The 18,854-nt window shown below is 40.0% G+C and overlaps 1 protein-coding gene and 1 non-coding gene across 2 annotated transcripts; one reads left to right on the plus strand and one right to left on the minus strand.

Moving 5' to 3' along the window:
• Positions 1–4,187: 4,187 nt before the first annotated feature.
• On the plus strand, positions 4,188–5,934 carry LOC143289430 (uncharacterized). Its single transcript, XM_076598394.1, has one exon. The coding sequence runs from the start codon at positions 4,188–4,190 to the stop codon at positions 5,256–5,258; it is 1,071 nt and encodes a 356-aa protein (XP_076454509.1). The 3' UTR covers positions 5,259–5,934.
• A 9,376-nt stretch (positions 5,935–15,310) lies between these two features.
• Trnag-gcc (transfer RNA glycine (anticodon GCC)) lies at positions 15,311–15,381 on the minus strand. Its single transcript has one exon. It is a non-coding gene; the product is annotated as a tRNA-Gly (tRNA).
• Positions 15,382–18,854: the final 3,473 nt, after the last annotated feature.

Raw genomic sequence — 18,854 nt, forward strand, 5'->3', positions numbered from 1 at the left:
GGTAGTGAATGAATGAGTGTGTGTGTTTGTGTGTGTGTGTGTGTGTGTGTACATGCAAGCGCATGTGCAAACGTTTGTGCGCGTCTTTGTACGTGCATGCATTTGACATGTTTGCAGCAAGCGGAATAAAGCATATAAAAGACGCGGTGAGTGACATGAAGAAAGCCAACGTGATCACAAGTGAAGGAAAACGGTCAACGCAGAGTGTTAGTATACTGTTCAGAAATGGAAACGCACACACTGTGTTGTGGCGTGTTGTGGTGTCGTGTGGTGTTGCCTTTTTTCTGTTTCTTATTTTTTCTCTCTTTTTTTTTCTTTCTTTTTTGTCACAACAGATTTCTCTGTATGAAATTCAGACTGTTCTCCCCGGGAAGATTGCGGTGCCACAGTGCAGCGCCACCTTCTCTCTCTCTCTCTCTCTCTCTCTGCAAGTGCTCTCTCTTTCTCTCTCCGAGGAGTGCGGACGTGTTAGAGCAGCGCTGCGTGAATTGTTGTAAACAGTCAGTAGATCTGGGCTGTGGTTAGTTTGACGATCTTTTTCACATATTCACCGGACAGCATGTTTTGACTCAGGAGTTAACAATTCTATATTGCAGCATCCTACTTTTTTTTCTTTTTCTTTTTCTTTTTTCATGAACTTCAACATTGTCATCGCGACTTCTACATAACTGAAGTCGAAGAACAGAAGACAGACTGTAATGACAGTTGACCTACAGGCCTACCGATCAGGTGGGTTGTTTTTCGATAATAATTCCAGGCTTCCTGCTCAAGAAAAGAACGAAGTCGGCCAGAAAGTCTCGTGACACATTGGAAGACCAGGTGTTCGGCGGTTCTGACAGTATCAGTATCAGTAGCTCAAGGAGGCGTCACTGCGTTCGGTCAAATCCATATACGCTACACCACATCTACCAAGCAGATGCCTGACCAGCAGCGTAACCCAACGCGCTTAGTGAGGCCTTGAGAAAGAAAAATAAATAAATAAATAAATAAAATAAAATAAAAATGAAAATAACTGACATTGCACTGTTTGTGGCATGTGTTTCAGTCTAACATCATCATCTTAGATGAACAGACCATAAATAAATAAACGAACGAACGTGGCATGTGTTTCTGTGGCAGCAGTTCTCCTCTATAATATTCCTTTCTGTATCCACCCCGGACTTGCACACTGCGAATCGAAGTATGTATGATACTTTCGATTCGGATGATGTTGATGACATGTTGTGTGATGTACAACGCCGTAATTTCCGATTGTCCCCCCATTCCATACCCTTTACTACTTCGACCATGCCTCAGCTAGATGTTCTTTTCGCCATTCACACTCCGCCAAATCTGAGGTTCCTGCTGCTAATGTGAGGTGATACTGAGTCAAACCCAGGCCCTTCTATCGAGGAAACTGTGAAAAGTTTGGAAACCAAAGCAAACAGCCAGGGAGATCGAGTGGAAAAAAGATTGAACACTTTGATTTATATGACGAACACGTCCCAACTCCAGTACTCAGATTTAAGTAAACAATTTCAAAGGCTTGAGAAGAACATCCAGTCAAGATTCATCCATTTAGAACATTCTGTTCATTCACTGCAACAGACAGTCAGTCAGAAGAAGGGCAAACACACACATTGTCTGGGCTCTGTAAGCTTGAGGCAGAGCTAGAAAGACAGGAGCCGTCCCCAATCCATTATTATCCGCTTCCAGAGGTGGAGTGATGCCGTGTAGTAATGAGAGACAGACATGGAAAGAACAGAATGATCACTGGTGACGGACTGAGAATAGGTGTTGATCTAACCAGAGAGCAGAGAGACACGATCAAAGAGGTCAAGATGCAGGGCAAGCATGCCTATTACGCCAATGGTAAGCTTGTTGTCCAGGATTCCCGATCCTTCCAGCAGGACCACCAGGATTCCCGATCCTTCCAGCAGGACCACCAGGATTCCCGATCCTTCCAGCAGAACCACCAGGATTCCCGATCCTTCCAGCAGGACCACCAGGATTCCCGATCCTTCCAGCAGAACCACCAGGATTCCCGATCCTTCCAGCAGGACCACCAGGATTCCCGATCCTTCCAGCAGGACCACCAGGATTCTCGATCCTTCCAGCAGGACCACCAGGATTCCCGATCCTTACCGCAGGACCACCAGGATTCCCGATCCTTTCCGCAGGACCACCGGGATTCCCGATCCTTACAGCAGGACCACCAGGAATGACTTAATTCCCTATAAATATCACAGACATGTCCATGTTTAAATTTGCATTAATGATGGCTGCCGAAAACGAACCAGTAGTGATGAATGTTGTGAACTTCGTTCATAAGGCTCTGGCCATAAGGTGGCAGAGTTTAAGTTAGTGATGCACCATGTTTGTGCACTCCATTTGTAAAGGGCCAAGGCCTGTACAATTGAACCATTTGTGTCCCTTGTGTCTCTCTCTGCAAGTGTATTTCATTTTATTATCAAAGTGGATTTTCCTACATTCTTGCCAGGGACAAACCCTTTTGCTGGCGCAGCGTGTTATACGAGTGGTAAATTTATGCCGCGCACTGGACGTCCGTTGTTTGTCTCAACCGAAATACTAGCACCCAGACCAAAACTCGAGGTCCAGTGAATGGGGTGAGGAGGGGGAGTAAAAAATTTTGGTCCGGACATAGGACTTGAATCCGTGGACAGGCACATTACAACTAGGTCACCGTTCCACTTTTCTTTTCTTTTTTTCTTTTTTTTTTTTCTTTTTAATTCTCTCTCTCTCTCTCTTTTTTTTTGGGGGGGTGGGGGGGGGGGTGGTTGTTTGTTTGTTTGTTTTGGTACTAATATACATATTAATATATTAATCATGCACACAGTATGCACACAGTATGGCTGCAATATGGCGGCGGTAAAAACGGTCATGAAACGTAAAAACCCACTCGTACATTCAAATTAACGTAGGCTTCGCAGCACGCGAATGCAGAAGCAGCAGCAGCAGATTTCGTAGCTATTGGGAAGCATTAATTTTCAGCGTTCCGAATTTGGCGTCCACGTGCATATGAAGCTCTCAACATAGTGGTGAAATTTTGCTTTGCCGATATATTAATGTTGTCCTTCAGTTTTGTTTGTTCCGTTGCTTTTTTTTTTTTTTTTGCGATATTTCCCACGTTTGTTCAGAAGGTGTGTCTTTCGTGCTCAGTCTTTGTGAAGGAAGATGCACATCAATTATAGTTTGTTGTGCTGTGCTTTTATTGTTTCATTACAAAGCGGTTTCTCTGTGTCAGTGTCACGTTCGTGCTTCCTCTTCCTAGGAAGAAGCCTAATGAAATAAAAGCTAAATAAATAAATAAATGGATAAAATGAATAAGACATTCAGAGATCAGGTATAGAAAAAACAGGGAAGGAGATGGTGAATAAGGAGGGGTGGGGAGGAGGGGGAGAGGGTTCGTGTAAAAATGCAGGTTTTTAATTGAATCGATCCCACAGGATCTTCGCTTCCGAGTCGGACGCTTTCATTGATAGGCGCTTCATATAAAAACGAATTAAACTGTTCATGATCGGGAAATACGGCTTGATTCGGAAGATTAAAACTAGATTTATCATTGGTATGTGTGGAATTTTTATTTTTATTTTCACTATGTTCATTTTGACTTTGGTATTGACAAAGTATTTCCAGAAGAAATTAATTTGTTATAGTTTACTAGGGACGCACGGGCAGACAGATAGATACATAGACAACACGGACACACAGACAACCGAACACCAGATTATTACACAGACTCACTTTGAGTAATAAAAAAAACCCGCATTTATTAAGGTTAAGAAAGTGTTAAGTAAATTGAAGATGATGGACATCCATAGCACTTTAACTGGTTGTTATTAGCAAAGCTTTTTGTTTTTTGTTTGTTCTTTCTTTTTAACATGTCATGTATTTTTGTACATGGTATGACTGATTCCAGCAGGCTACAGTTCTTGGCAACTTCGGAACTTTTGCTAGTTCCGCAAGGAGGAACTTCTCTCCTGCCGCGCACTGTTCGGGATTTCGTCTTTTATCTATTTACGGTTTTACTTCCTCACTTATTTAAACTACAATAACCAACGTATGTATTTCGAGGTTTCATTCTTAAAGAAAACAACATGACAAACTTTGTTGGTGCCGCAATGCTGAACGCTTCTACTCAGTCAAGCGGGACATATATGGCCACATCAGTGTACAGTGACTTGCAAATGGGTGTCAACAATGAGTCACTACCGCAAGGATGCATCGAAATCAGGTTAAGGAAGCTGGAGTTTTTGCCTTGGAACAACCCGGACAGTATCGTGGATGCAGATGTCACCGCATATGCAAGGAAAGGTCGATATGTTATGCTGCTGATCTTGTTTCTTATTGGTGGGCCTGCTAACGTCATCAACATGGCGGTGTTTTGCCGACAAGGCCTCAGAGATCGTGTCAACCTCATCCTGTTCTCGCTGTCCCTGTCGGACGGGCTGTACTTGGCATCCACCATGGTGCAGTACGGTGAGGAGATGTATCTGCAGTTCTTCGAGGAGACGAACGGAGGGGCAGTGCTAAAGTTCATGGTCAACAATCATCTCATTGGCTGTTTTGCTTTCTGCTATGTTTCCTTCACACTGTCAGCCATCATTGCCTGTGAGAGATGTTACTGCGTCCTCAGGCCGCTGAAATACCAGACTCTGTTGCGAACCAGAACCATGGCTGTCATCATTATTACTGTGTTTGTTGTTGTTCTCGGTCTGTACTTCATAGTGGTGCTGAGATACTATTTTGTGTGTGCTTATGATCCCGAACTTGGTATTAAGATGACTATGTTGAGCCACAGCGAATTTTACAGAAACCACAAGGATCTTATCGACTACCTAGACAGCATTTTTTACGGAGTGGTATTGCCAGGCAGCATGACAATCGCGGTAGTAACGGCGACGATAATCACGACATCCAGACTCCAGCAGGCTGTGGCGTGGCGTGCAGAAACGTCATCGTCACTGTCTCCACGGGAAGTGGCCCTGACCAAGATGCTGATCGGCACGTCTGTCCTGCTCATCGTGTGTGTGTCCCCCGGCTGCCTGTTCCGCATTGCCTGTCTCTTCCTGCCGGAGATGAACACAGGGCAGAGGAACCAGAACCTGTACCTGACGTGTTTGTGGACATCAGAGGTGTTTGTGTTCACCAATTCCAGCCTCAACATCTTCGTTTACTACGCGATGGGATCTCGGTATCGAGAAACCTTCTGGGGGTTGTTTCAGAGCAAGGCAAAGATAAAAAACAACGAAAAGTGAAACATTCTACAAATCTTTATTGTTCGTTAATCCTTTTACTCTCCAAGCCTCATGGTTCTTTCACTTCGTGTCAAAAATCTTTCGAGGCAGCCATGTGTTTGTTCTGTATTGTCCGTTTACTCTGAGCAACATATTCGGGATTTAAAGATATGCCAGTCTCGACTAAATGCTAATCAGTGTTTGCACATTTCTTCTGTCATTGCTGCTGTGTGCACATGTCAAATGATCGGAATGAGGACAAGCCCGGAGCTTCATTTGTTTAAGGAAGTGTCTGGGTTTGTTGCAATGCACCTTTTATTTACCTGTGTGCTTGCTGAATTGGTATCTTAAGCAGCATTAACTTGAAGTGTGCCTTGTAAACGGAGAGAATTACCACTTTTTATTTTTGATTAATCATTGACTCTGCTAGCCTCATTCTTCTTTCGATTGTACAAACCAGTTTCTTGCAGCAGCCCATTTCTTTTGCCCTATTCCTTGTCAGCGGGGGATGCTTCACTTCAAAATCAGTGACAGAAAGCACTTCACCTCGGGTTAGTTCCAAGCCATTTTCTTTCAGTGAATAGTCAATATTGTTTGTCAATGTACAGATTTTTCTGCTATATCATACCAACAAACAATACCTGGTGATGAATTGACTACACGGAGCGTGCTCCCCGTCGTGGAGGTGAGGGGTACTGGGGTACTGAAGCAGCCAGTCAAAACAAATACTGAAGAAAAACAAGTGGTCACCAAATTCCTAAGGAACCGCGGTGTTCTAGGCCTTCATTGAATTCTAAGATGCATACGAAGACGAATGCGCATGCTGAAGGTTGACGGATTGAGCTCAGCGGCAGGCTGAGAATACCGAAAATCAGTACAACAGGACACGTGAAACTGGTAGATGTGTACCAACAGTACGATTAGCCCTTCATGAAAGCAGGTAGTATTTGAAAACCGGACAGTGCTCATGTTGTTCATTCCAATCTCCCCATGTATGGCCATGTTCAGCGTATTGCTACACAAAGGTCAACATCCACAAACGGCTGTTAATATCAGGTTGCCAATCAAATACACACCAAAGGAGATTTTCTTCTATCATACACTGTCTCACTGGTGATGGTCTGATGTATTTATATCGTAAAATAACACAATATGGCCCCGGAAATATGAAAACAATACTTGCAAAATTGCTTAGCTGCTATAACAAAACTGTTAAATCAATTTAGACATTTCATTTAACATCATTTCAACGTTGATTATATTAGACAGGATAAATACACACATTATTTCTCTCTCACTTCATTCAGTCACACAATCTCTTATCTCATCTCCTTCTCTGACACACTCACCTTGTAATGCATCATGCAAAGCAAAATTCAGCTTCACAACCAACGTAAGAGGCCACACACTTACGAGTGCCTGCTCTGCTGAGTCACTGAAGCGGGGTTCAGTAGTGCCTGTTCAGATCCAACATCCTCAGGACACGACCTACTGAACCCCCTTCTGACGACAATAATTGCCTTAGTCGTGGAGCCAGATTGAGTGAGCACTCCCGTATAAAGTGAGAGCCAGCACTGCGTCCTTACAAGATAGTCCCCCATGAATCAGCCGATGTCGGTAATTTTGACAGGAACCCACCATGCCATGGCATTGGGAAGACATTATATCCATACATACACACATACATCCATCCGTACACACGTACATCCATCCATACTTACATGCATGCATCATGGTTGTCTCTCAAGAATCGAGAATGATAGGTACGTTGTACCATCATAAGTGGGCACGCGTGTGGCCCCTGTGCCCAAGGTCCCAAACACACATGCTGTTGCAGGAGGGGCATGGAACGCCAGCAGGCAGGGCAGGGGCAGACAATCTCCATCAGTTGCAAGGCGTTGGCGGCAGTCTCCCTTCAATGTCTTTACTGCAGTTTTTGTCAGGACACACCAGCAGCAGCAAACCCGAGCTTCCACGGCTGAGAGTTCACCCCTATTTGAGGAAGGTTTTGAGGTTTTCTTGGTATCTCTTGGGTTTGCCCATATTTGAGAAAGGTTTTGAGGTTTTCTTGGTATCATCTGGGTTTGCCCATTGAGGAAGGTTTTGAGGTTTTCTTGGTATCTCTTGGGTTTGCCCATTTGAGGATGGCTTTGAGGTTTTCTTGGTACCTCTTCTTTGGGCGTCCTTTGTTGCGACTGCCATGCACCAGCTCCCCACAGAAGGGTTGTCAGGGAATTCTGGACCCCCACAGAAGGGTTGTCAGGGAATTCTGGACCCCCACAGAAGGGTTGTCAGGGAATTCTGGACCCCCACAGAAGGGTTGTCAGGGAATTCTGGACCCCCACAGAAGGGTTGTCAGGGAATTCTGGACCCCCACAGAAGAGTTGTCAGGGAATTCTGGACCCCCACAGAAGGGTTGTCAGGGAATTCTGGACCTTTAAATGTGGATGAAATGGCCAGGCCATCAATGCTGGGTCTGGAGGATTTGGGTTTCGAAGCTTTTTGTGTTGGGGTCTGTCCACGACATCTTCATCAGTGACTATGGCCCTTTTTCATCTTCTATTTCAATTTCGGCCGGATTTCTTCAGTTTGTGTGTTGTATTCTTATTTCAACATCATTCATTCAGTTTATCTTCTTTCTGTTTCTAATCCAGCCATGTATATTTCCTTTGTTTTGTGTTTTTTTCTTTCTTTTTTTTAAATGATTATTTTTATCTATTCTTGAATCTTATTTCAGTTTCTATTTCATCCATATGATTTTACTGTCTTTTTAAAAAAAAATTTTCATCATCTTTCTGTTTCTGTTTTAAAACTGTTTCTTCAGTTTATCTTGTTTCTGTTTCAATATGGATCTTTCCACACATTCTGACGTCACCTTGAAACAAACTGATTAAAAAATTAGGTAGCTTACAGCCCAGTCAACCACTGAAGGGTCATTTCAGGTTGTTTCTATTCCATCACTGGCAGCTTCAGTAAGTCATATGATAGTGTTGTTTTGTTGTTGCTTTTTTTACCCAAAAGATATTGGAACATTGCAAGAATGTAAAAGGTGTCTCTTGACCATAATGATATCACTGGGGGATGGTTCACTACCATTGGTAAGACTTCTTTTTTTCTTTGAAAAAAAATGACTTGTCCACCAGGAATAAAACTCAACACATGTATAATGAATCGTCCCTTTGAATTCAAGCAGCCACCAGCACACATGTGCACATCCATTCACTTAGACAACACACACAGACACACACACACACACACACACACACACACACACACACACACACATATATATATATATATTATATATATATATATATATATATATACTTACTCACGCACACGCACACACATGGAAACCTATGCACACATCAGCACTCTCTCTCTCTCTCCCTGTGATCCATTCTCAATAAAACAGGTGCATGCTTTCAGCAAATCATGTAATTTTATCTCAGACACTCAGAAAACACTCAGCCATGGTAAAAACTGTAAACAATTCATTGAGCACATATGTTATCACCAGTCAAAACAGACCAAGAAATAGAAAGAATATAAACTCATGAATGTATACACCACTAAGAATATATCACAAACCATTCATTCAATTATGCTTTTGTGTTGTTTCTGAAGTCCATCATACTGCATACAAATATTCCATGATACAATTCAAATATTTATATTAGCCATTACAGAGAAATGATTGAAGCCCCATTTTCACAGAGTTGTCAAGGATGATATAAAACAGTTGTTTTCTTTTTATTCACAAGCATAGTTTCTTTTCAACACAGAAAATTCACCACCAACAAAACAAACATTCTTACCCACATGCATGCACACAAACACATATGCACTACTCACACACACACACACACATGCACTACACATATACATTACACACACACACACACTCGCATGCACTACACACAGGTGCACTGTACACACACACACATGCACACATATGCACTACACACACACACACATGCACACATATGCACTACAGACACACACACACACATGCACTACACACACACACACACACACACACACACACAGACTGACACTACACACACACTCTCTCACACACACACACACACACACACACATGCACACATGCACACACTCTCACACACACACACACACACACACACACACACACACACATGCACACACGCACATACGCACACGCACACAAACACACACACATACACATGCACACACACACATGCACATACATGCAAACACATACACACATGCACACACACACACTCATACACACACATACACACATACACCTGAGGTACCTCCCACTCAGACACCTTCACAATTATTAAACAGGAAAAGTAAAGACAAAAGCAATTAACAAATGGCTCAAAAATACAAACAAGACAAAAAGACAGCTTTTGGCCGAGCAATGATACATACACAACTGTTTTGTACAGTATTTACAGCTGAAGTCCAACCACCAACACAAGTATTATGCTTTCACTGAAAATGACAAATGTATTTTCTAAATATTCATAAGTGATAAAGTGTGAGGGCTTTTACAATAATGAAATTTCTCTGTATCACAGGGGACCGGATGCAAAATTTCTGGTCTTAACTGCCTGGAGCAGACAAGTCTTTTAAACTGAACTGAGCTGAAATTTGTGTCATTATTCAATTGAAGGAAAGAGGTTGTGGTATGGTAGGAAATACACCAGACATCCAGAATAATGCTCTCTTGGATTTTCATGCATAACCGTTTCCATCATGACAAAGGCCAATAACTGTGGCTCCTATGACATGCAAATCCTGATCCACAACACTGTTCACGGTTCTTCGACTGAGAGAACAGTGCACCTGGTTATCTCAAAACCTTTCTGTTCAATCAGTCTAAAGAAGAAAACCTTTTTTTTTCTTCTCGTACTGATTTTTCACACTGATTATTCATCAGAAATGACAACACATGGGAGTTTCTCATGTCTACAGGATATCCAATTTGTGATGGTGACAATAGCATCGGCTGTTGTGGGAAGGAAGGAGGGAGGGGGAGGGGAACAGGGAAGGAGAGAAAGATCAGGAAAGAACATCATCATCACACACCACTCACAGATAACAACAACAACAACAACAACAATAATAATAATAATGATGATGATGATGATAACAACAAGAATAACAAGAATAGTAGTAATAATAATAATATAATGATAATAATGATGATGATAATAATAATAATAACAAGAACAACAACAATACTGATACTACTACTAATAATAGTGCTGATCAAGGACGGATTGCTCCAGAATACCAGTGCCACAAAACAAATCACAGATTACATACATATATACAGTCAGCACAAGCAGTTGCTGTTCCTTATCCCAATAAATGCTGATATTTGTTATCAATTGCAGGCAAAGAGAAGGTTGTACAGATGTGTACGAGAATACAAAAAATATTTTCTGTGTCTATTTCTTTGTTTTAATCCTGTACACTTTTGCAAGTTGGTTCACACACACACACACACACACACACACACACACACACACACACACACACACACACACACAAACTCTCTCCCTCTTTCTCCCTCTTTCTTTTGTGTACTAACATGAACACACACACATAGTTACAGAAAACATAAACGTAAACAAGGACATAAATACTTGCTGAAAGTAAATAATACTGACACTCACGTGTCTGTGCACTTCTCTGCATGTTGTTATCCTGCATTCTAAATAATTGTCATTGTTCATACTGCCTCAAGCTCACCCTTGTTGAAGTGGCAATGTGTTAGACATGGTCAGTACATGGTAACAGGGTTATGTCTGATATGTGATTAAATGTGATGAAAATTACAACTGTCTGAACTGGAAAAAGGATTCATTTAACATATATCAGTTTGCTGTTTTATCAGAGTCGTTATCATCATTATCATCATCATCATCACTGTATCAACATTACCATCATCATCATCACATCAGTATTATATTCACCATTATCATTATCAGAAAAGATTAATAATAAGTGTCTAAGTGTTTTTATATCAATTACAATAATCAACAATATAATACTAAACGCAATAAGTATGTTCCGTGTATCTGTATATAAGAGTACATCACAAATCTAGATCTGAGTTTGTTCCACAAAAACGTTCATAGATACAGTGGTTGGTAAGCCAAGGGGGCCTAACTCTTATTCCATTCAGGGGATGTTACAAACATGAACTATGGATTTGGGAAAAGGTTTGTCATCAGATAATGAGCATCCAGACATATGCTACAGAAAGAACTATTATTGTTGTCATGATCATCAGTGCTATCTTGTAATACATCTTTCCACAATTCAACAATGCCTTTTTGTATGTCATTAATCTAAATACTGCAAAACAATCAGAAACAAAAAAGCAAACAAACAAAATGAAACATCGCAACCAATAATTTCACTGACAAAAACAGTTCCACACTGAATGATTATGGAAATGAATCTCACTGCAACAAGGCATTATACATCACAAATCTCTTCTGGAAAAATCACTCAATTCCCAAACTGCAGCATTAATTGGTCACACCTCAAATCTCCTCACAGCAAATCAAATTATCTTCAAAACAAATTAATATTTCAAACCCAACGAGTGATCGGCATCTAGAAACATTTTTCTGGATAAATCTTTCAATACAATACATGCCATGCTATGATATAAAACACTGTCACCAATTCTCAGATATCTTCATGAAGAATCAATCAATCAATATACAAACACTTGGCATCCAAAAGTCTCTGAAAGGCAAATCAACCAATATTCAAACAAAATCACTGTGGTCAGTGTAGCAGAGTCACCTCACCACAAACACATAAGCACACCAAACTAAAAAAAAAAAAAAGAATAATAAAAATAAGTCAACATCACAATATCTTTTCGTGAGAAATCATTTTCCCCCCACTCAGAAACACCACCAAGCTGAAATAAGTCCCACAACCATGACTGCAGCAATGTAAACATATCACAAAGAGACAAACTGGACCTCCTCCTCTATGCCTCCCTAAGAGAAAAAATATTGTAAAAACTCAAAAGATATATTTTGAAATTCTTTTAAAGCAAGATGTCCAACCTGTGTCAACTCTTCTTCTTCTTCTTCTGCGTTTGTGGGCTGCAACTCCCACATTGCTTTTGTTCAGTAAAACCAGTGACATGATTGAGAAGTACAGAAAAAAAAAAAAAAAAATATATATATATATATATTAACTGCACTTAAAACTGACGTCACACTGATCTCATTTCAGCCAGGTTCAGCAGTCAAAGGGTTAAGGCCTTCTTCTGGCTAAAAGGTTGGTCCCCTGACCACCTGGACACACCACACCAAGAGAGGGGGAATAACTGTTGCCAGGACAACTTTGGTGGTGTGCAGAAATACATAGCTATTCAAACACGTTCAGAAAGCTCTACTCCAACTTGGGTGGGTTTGTGTTTTGGTTTTTTTGGTTTTTGCTGTTGTTTTTTCTTTCATTCTTTTTTAAAAATATTTTTACTTTCATTATTTCCTGAAAAGGACTGAGCCCAGACCTGAGTCTATCCCTGTGAACTGGGAATGCTTTCAGAGATACAACCTAGTCAGTTGTTGCACACTGAAATGTTTGAAATGAAAGTCTCCAAAACCATAACAACACTTCTGTCTGACAAAAAGGAAAATCCAGTCAGGAGAAATAAAATTGTATGGTAAAAAAAACAACAACAAGAATTGAATTTTCAAACAATAAATCCAGGGAAAATATCTTCGGTGCTGTAGCATTCTTCACAAACTGTTTTCAAATAGAGGACCTGGGGGAAAAAGTTAAACCAGTAAAGAGATGTATCAATCACATACTGCCAAACATCAAACAAATATATAAACAAGATTTCATTATACAGTGTTATAAATATTTTTTAACATGTTTTCTTTCATGAGAGAGAGAGACACAGAGAGAGAGAGAGTGAGTGGGAAAACAGGAAAAAAATATGAAAAATGCAATGTTTGAATGAATGAATATGCATGACATATTGTGTAGAGGATGTGGAGCATTGTGGAAGGTCAAGAACTGGATTTTTTTTTTCAATCAAAAGACAAAGGCAAGAAAAGAGGAGGAAGGCAATAACTAAACTGAAGGAAAAATCAATGAACTGTTGAAGGAATGAACAGGGTGGAGAGGCAAGGTGGAGTAGAGGAGAGGAGGGTGGGGGGTGAAAGTTTAAGGAATGCACATTTCTCCGGTCATTGCTGCTGTGTGCACATGTCAAATGTTCAGTATCAGGACAAGCCTGGAGCTTCCTTTTTGAGGAAGTGTCTGGGTTTGTTCCAATGTACCTTTTATTTACCTGTGTGCTTGCCGAATCGGTAGCATAAGCAGCATTGACTTGAAGTTATGTACCTTGCAAATGGAGAGAGTTACCACTCTTTATTGTTGTTTAATCCTCTACTCTCCCAGCCTTATCGTTCTTCCATTTTAAGGAATGTGTCAGATTATGAATATTCATTGTTGTGCACAATACAAAAGCATATACAAGACAAACACACTGAAGCATACTATGTCTTCCAAAATGCACACGGTAGAAACAGAGAAAACTCACAAACTAAATCAGGATGGTTACGTAATGTATTTTCTTCAATATCAAGATAGAAATTGTCAGCGAATACATAGAAAAACATCTTCACACATGGATTGAGCTCCTTTGAAGGTATTCATTGATGGATGGACATGTATAAACATAAACATGCATACACACACACACACACACATGGGGTTACATGTGTGTTAATCCCATCCGTAACATCCCATCCGTAACATCCCATCCGTAACATCCCATCCGTAACATGTTTTCTTTTTAAATGATATCAAAACGGACAGGGCATTTTGTTCACACAGTGTTTCTCAACCTTGTAGAGTCCACAAAGAAATGCACCGAAATAACATGTAGATCAAAATACCAGACACTGGTAACAAAATCACTGAATAGAATATAAGCTTTGTTTATAATACATTATGCAAAAGATTCCATGAGCAAACAGTTTCAGCAGAAGATAAAAAAAGCACACTGTATAAATCAATATTCAATGACAATAATCATCTTGATTACAAATGCAACAGCATTCAGCATAACATTCCAATATATGTTCCATGTTATAGAAAATAAGGCTCTTGTTTATCATTTTGTCAACACTACATCACACACACACACACACACACACACACACACACACACACACACGCACGCATGCACACATGTGCCATGTATGCAGGTTAAATAAATCCAGTTTTGTGCCACAATCATTCATCCTCTTTCATTATTTCCAAGTCACGAAAGGGAAAAAATGTCCCATTTCCATAAAACAAAAAAAGAAAGAAACAAATGAAAAGCTAAAAAGGAAACAAACGAAATGCTAGCAGAGCAGTGAGAGACAGAGTGAATAAAGAAAATGAAACAAAACAGAGACAGAGAACACGAAACACAGTAACGACCAAACACTTTTCACCACTGCAGCCACATCGAAAGCCGAAAAATCAAAATTTGAAAGGAATGTGTGCAGATGTGAGAGACTTACACCTGCTAACCCTTCCCCTTTTCTATGAGTCACCAGACTCAACTGAGTTTCAGGGGGTGGGGGTGCATGCTGGGAATGTTCTTGTTTCCATAACCCACCAAACGCTGACATGGATTACAGGATCTTTGATGTGCATATTTGATCTTCTGTGTGCATACACAAAGGGGGTTTCAGGCACTAGTAGTTCTGCACATCTGTTGACCTGGGAGATTGGAAAAATCTCCACCCTTTACCCACCAGGCACTGTGAGAGGGATTTGAACCTGATAACTTCAGATTGAAAGTCCAATGCTTTAACCACTTGGCTGTTGTGCCTGTCAGTGCCTCTTTCCATGCCTGTCAAAGAGGCGATACCTCTCTGTGCTTTCCCAGGTGACACACACTCACACATCTGCACAGTTTCAGTTCAGTTTCAGTAGCTCAAGGAGGTGTCACTGCATTCGGACAAATCCATATACGCTACACCACATCTGCCAAGCAGATGCCTGACCAGCAGCGTAACCCAACGCGCTTAGAAAATTGCATCGACCGGGAATCGAACCCGGGTCACCCGCGTGGCAGGCGAGTATTCTACCACTAGACCACCGATGCTATACATCTGCACAGACACTGCAGGGTTTACAAAGGTTTTAAATCACAAAACTTCACAAAATTTTAAAACCATTTGAAACCCTGCTAAGATAAAAAGAAAATATTAAAAAAATTATTTCTTTTAAACCTCTAAAACCCGATTAAGGCCAAAATTTTTAAACTAAAAAAAAAATAATAATAATAATTCTTTTACTGATTATTTTACTTTTAAGTTTCAATTATGTAGAACATTTAACTGCTATGCTTTGTCAGTCACTGACAGAAACGATGTACATTTACTTTTTCACCACCAAAGAGCACCAAAATTACAAACAGATTACAAACTATGTTCACCAAAAACTGCCTATATGACAAGATAAAAATTGTTACATATGTAAAAGCCCACAATTACCTGCATACCAGTGAGCATGGGAGTCACAGTCAACAAATAATGAAGAAAAAGAAGACTTTCCTAAATTTAAGCATGTAATTTTTTTTTTACACTTTTTAAAAATCTTTAGACTGTGTCTGAACCCTGAGAGTTGGTCTCCATCAGCCCAGGAAGAATGATGGGGGATGGTGCCTTGTAGACCACTTTTGTTTGTTTGCTGATAAAGATTCACACTCTCAGGTCATCCCCTGCACTGTCTATGTGGTGCGTGAGAATCTTCTGGACTTCCCCACACAGAGCTCTTCTTATGAAAGGACAAGGAGCTTGGCCAGGTGTCCCTGGGTTTTGTTTGGTCTGTGATACACAGCCACAGGTAAAAAGCATTTTACAATGTCGACAGCTATTACACACACACACACACACACACACACATACATGTTCCCAGTTCCCCTGGCAACTGTTCACCGTCACACTGACAAACGTTCATACAAGTATTTATGCACAACTAACCGTAAAAGATGTCAGACATGATCATTCACACACTTGGGAACGCAGGCACATATGTTGGCACTCGCTTGCTCACACACACACACACTCACACACACACAAACAAACAAAAAAAACACACCAAAAACAACAACAAAATATATATCTCCAGAAAAAATATCTGCACAACCATCCGAAATACAATGTGATATGTCTGTTTTAAAAGGTACTTTCTTTTTTACATGACCCACAACCAGATTTTTTTTTTTTAAATACATCTTTGCATCACTTTATATTGCTTTACATGAATAAGAAAGGAATGTGTATTGGTTTTACATACACAATATACACATAAAAAAGAACATTGATTATATCATAGATTTCATAACAGACACAAACATGAGTGAACAAACACGAGAGAGAAAAATCATAACAGCATGTGAAACACAGCATCCAATTACAAAGATACAAACGCATGTACTCTACCTTGAACCAGGTGAGCAACAGTGGAATTAACAGTAAAAAATAATAAATAGATGAATATATATAAATATATATATGATATAAACAAGATTGTACATGAAACTTGGTGAAAACAAGTTCAGGTAATATATATATATATATATATATATATATATATATATATATATATATATATATATATATATATATATATATTAGTGCACACACACACACACACACACACACACACACACATGCATGCATATATATATCCCTATATATATGCACACTTACAAAGTTACATACAATGCCATGTTTGTATAACATGTGACATGGACCACTATACATGCAACAAACAAATTAACACTTTAATGCTGTGTATTGAGTCAAACATGTGAGTGCTCAACAATAGTGTTCAAAGCAGATTTCATTAGCAAAATACAATTAATGCTGCATCCAAACACTCAGCTCTGGGAACAAATCATTAAACACCTCAACTGTAACGGCGTGGTGGTCTGGTGGCAATGCGTCCGCTTAGGAAGCGAGAAAATCTGATATTTCACAGGTTTAAATACCAAAATCACCAGTATTTTCTCCCCATCCACTAAACCTTAAGGAGTGGTCTGGACACTTGTCATTCAGACAATAAACCAAGGTCCCATGTGTAGCATGCACTTAAAAGAACCCACAGCAACAAAAGGTTTTCCCTCTATAGAAAAACCCATTTTGACTGAAAACAAATGCACATGCAGACAGAGAAAAAAAGAAAGAAAAACAAGAGAGGCAAGGCCTTCAAGACTCACTTGTGATACACTCAACAAACAAAAATCTAATCGTTAAAATGTGTTCTGTATTTGTTATTATAAAGCTTCAGGTTAAAAAAAAAAAAAAAAGTCCTAGCCAGATTCGAACCCCACGTGTTCGGATGAGAAGAAACTGTCTTACCCATTGTGTGGTTCATCTGTCAGGGATCGACGAGGACCATCTAGTTATCCTGGGGGTGGGTGGGTTGGGCTCTGTGGGTACGCAGATGACTGGTCAGGCCAATCCACGCCCGGAAGGTTCTGACGCAGTGTGGACAGAGGATGGTGGCAGCTGTCGGGGACTTGCTGGCACTGCTTTTCATGGCCTGTCTGCGTTACTCTGCTGCAGCGATTCTGTTGGCCTCACAGGATTTGGCGCCTTTACTGACGTTCTAAAATTTAATATTTGAACATACTTTTTTAAAGGGCGATAAATCAATTGCGATATTTGAAGTGAGAACGCTGTTTAAATCATATTATTCTGGTGTATCTTGGGCATTCAAAAAATCTTTAAGGGCAATAAAAAATTCTTTTTAAGTCCGCGGTAAAGGAGACATGGCTATCGCCGCAATCACAATGCAACATTTAGGCGTTTTCTCTAGGTCTAGATAGATGTACAAGTTTAGTTACACCCGCCGGGAATGTAGTACGACACGGACGATTCAATTTCTCTTTTATGTTCATTCTAGTTTTATAGTTTTAAAGTTGATATGAAAATTTAGTAGTTTGTTAAACTAATAACATGTAGAGCCAAGTACAAGTACTTCTAAACATCGTATGAAGTGAAAAGGACTTCATTTTGAGAAAAGTCAAGACTGGAAATTTTTTCGTTTCATCGTGATCAATTCAAGGGTATTAACTCGCATGGTTTACAATTTTTAACTGTGAATTCCAACTGATTCTGTGGATATTTTTATAGCAGTTTGGGGCATAATGCAGTAAGTGATGAGGCATTCACAAATCTTTCTTTGAATAAATATTTAACGGTCTCCTTCTCCAACTTTCCATCACATGTTATCGTGTATTGTCCATTGAATATAGGATTGAACAGGCAGGTCAACAACTTGAAACAAAATGGCATCGTTCGCGGTCACGAAGAATATGAGCATGCACTTTGAAAGTGTATAAATATGTGTACGCAATTGATTTTTGCCCATGACCTTCAGGGCTCAGCCAATAGATCTGTAAAGTCAACTCGTCATATTGATTTTAGTATTTTCCGACTAAAGACCACTTGGGCGAATAAACATAGTGAAAGCCCTGTACACTGAGAGTAAAACACACAAGCTTTTTACGTATTGAGTATAATTTCAAAATGTAATGTTTAAGATGAGAAAGATCAGTTTAAAGCA

The sequence above is a fragment of the Babylonia areolata genome, chromosome 14 (genome assembly GCF_041734735.1).
Source record: "Babylonia areolata isolate BAREFJ2019XMU chromosome 14, ASM4173473v1, whole genome shotgun sequence".
NCBI classification, from domain to species: domain Eukaryota; kingdom Metazoa; phylum Mollusca; class Gastropoda; order Neogastropoda; family Buccinidae; genus Babylonia; species Babylonia areolata.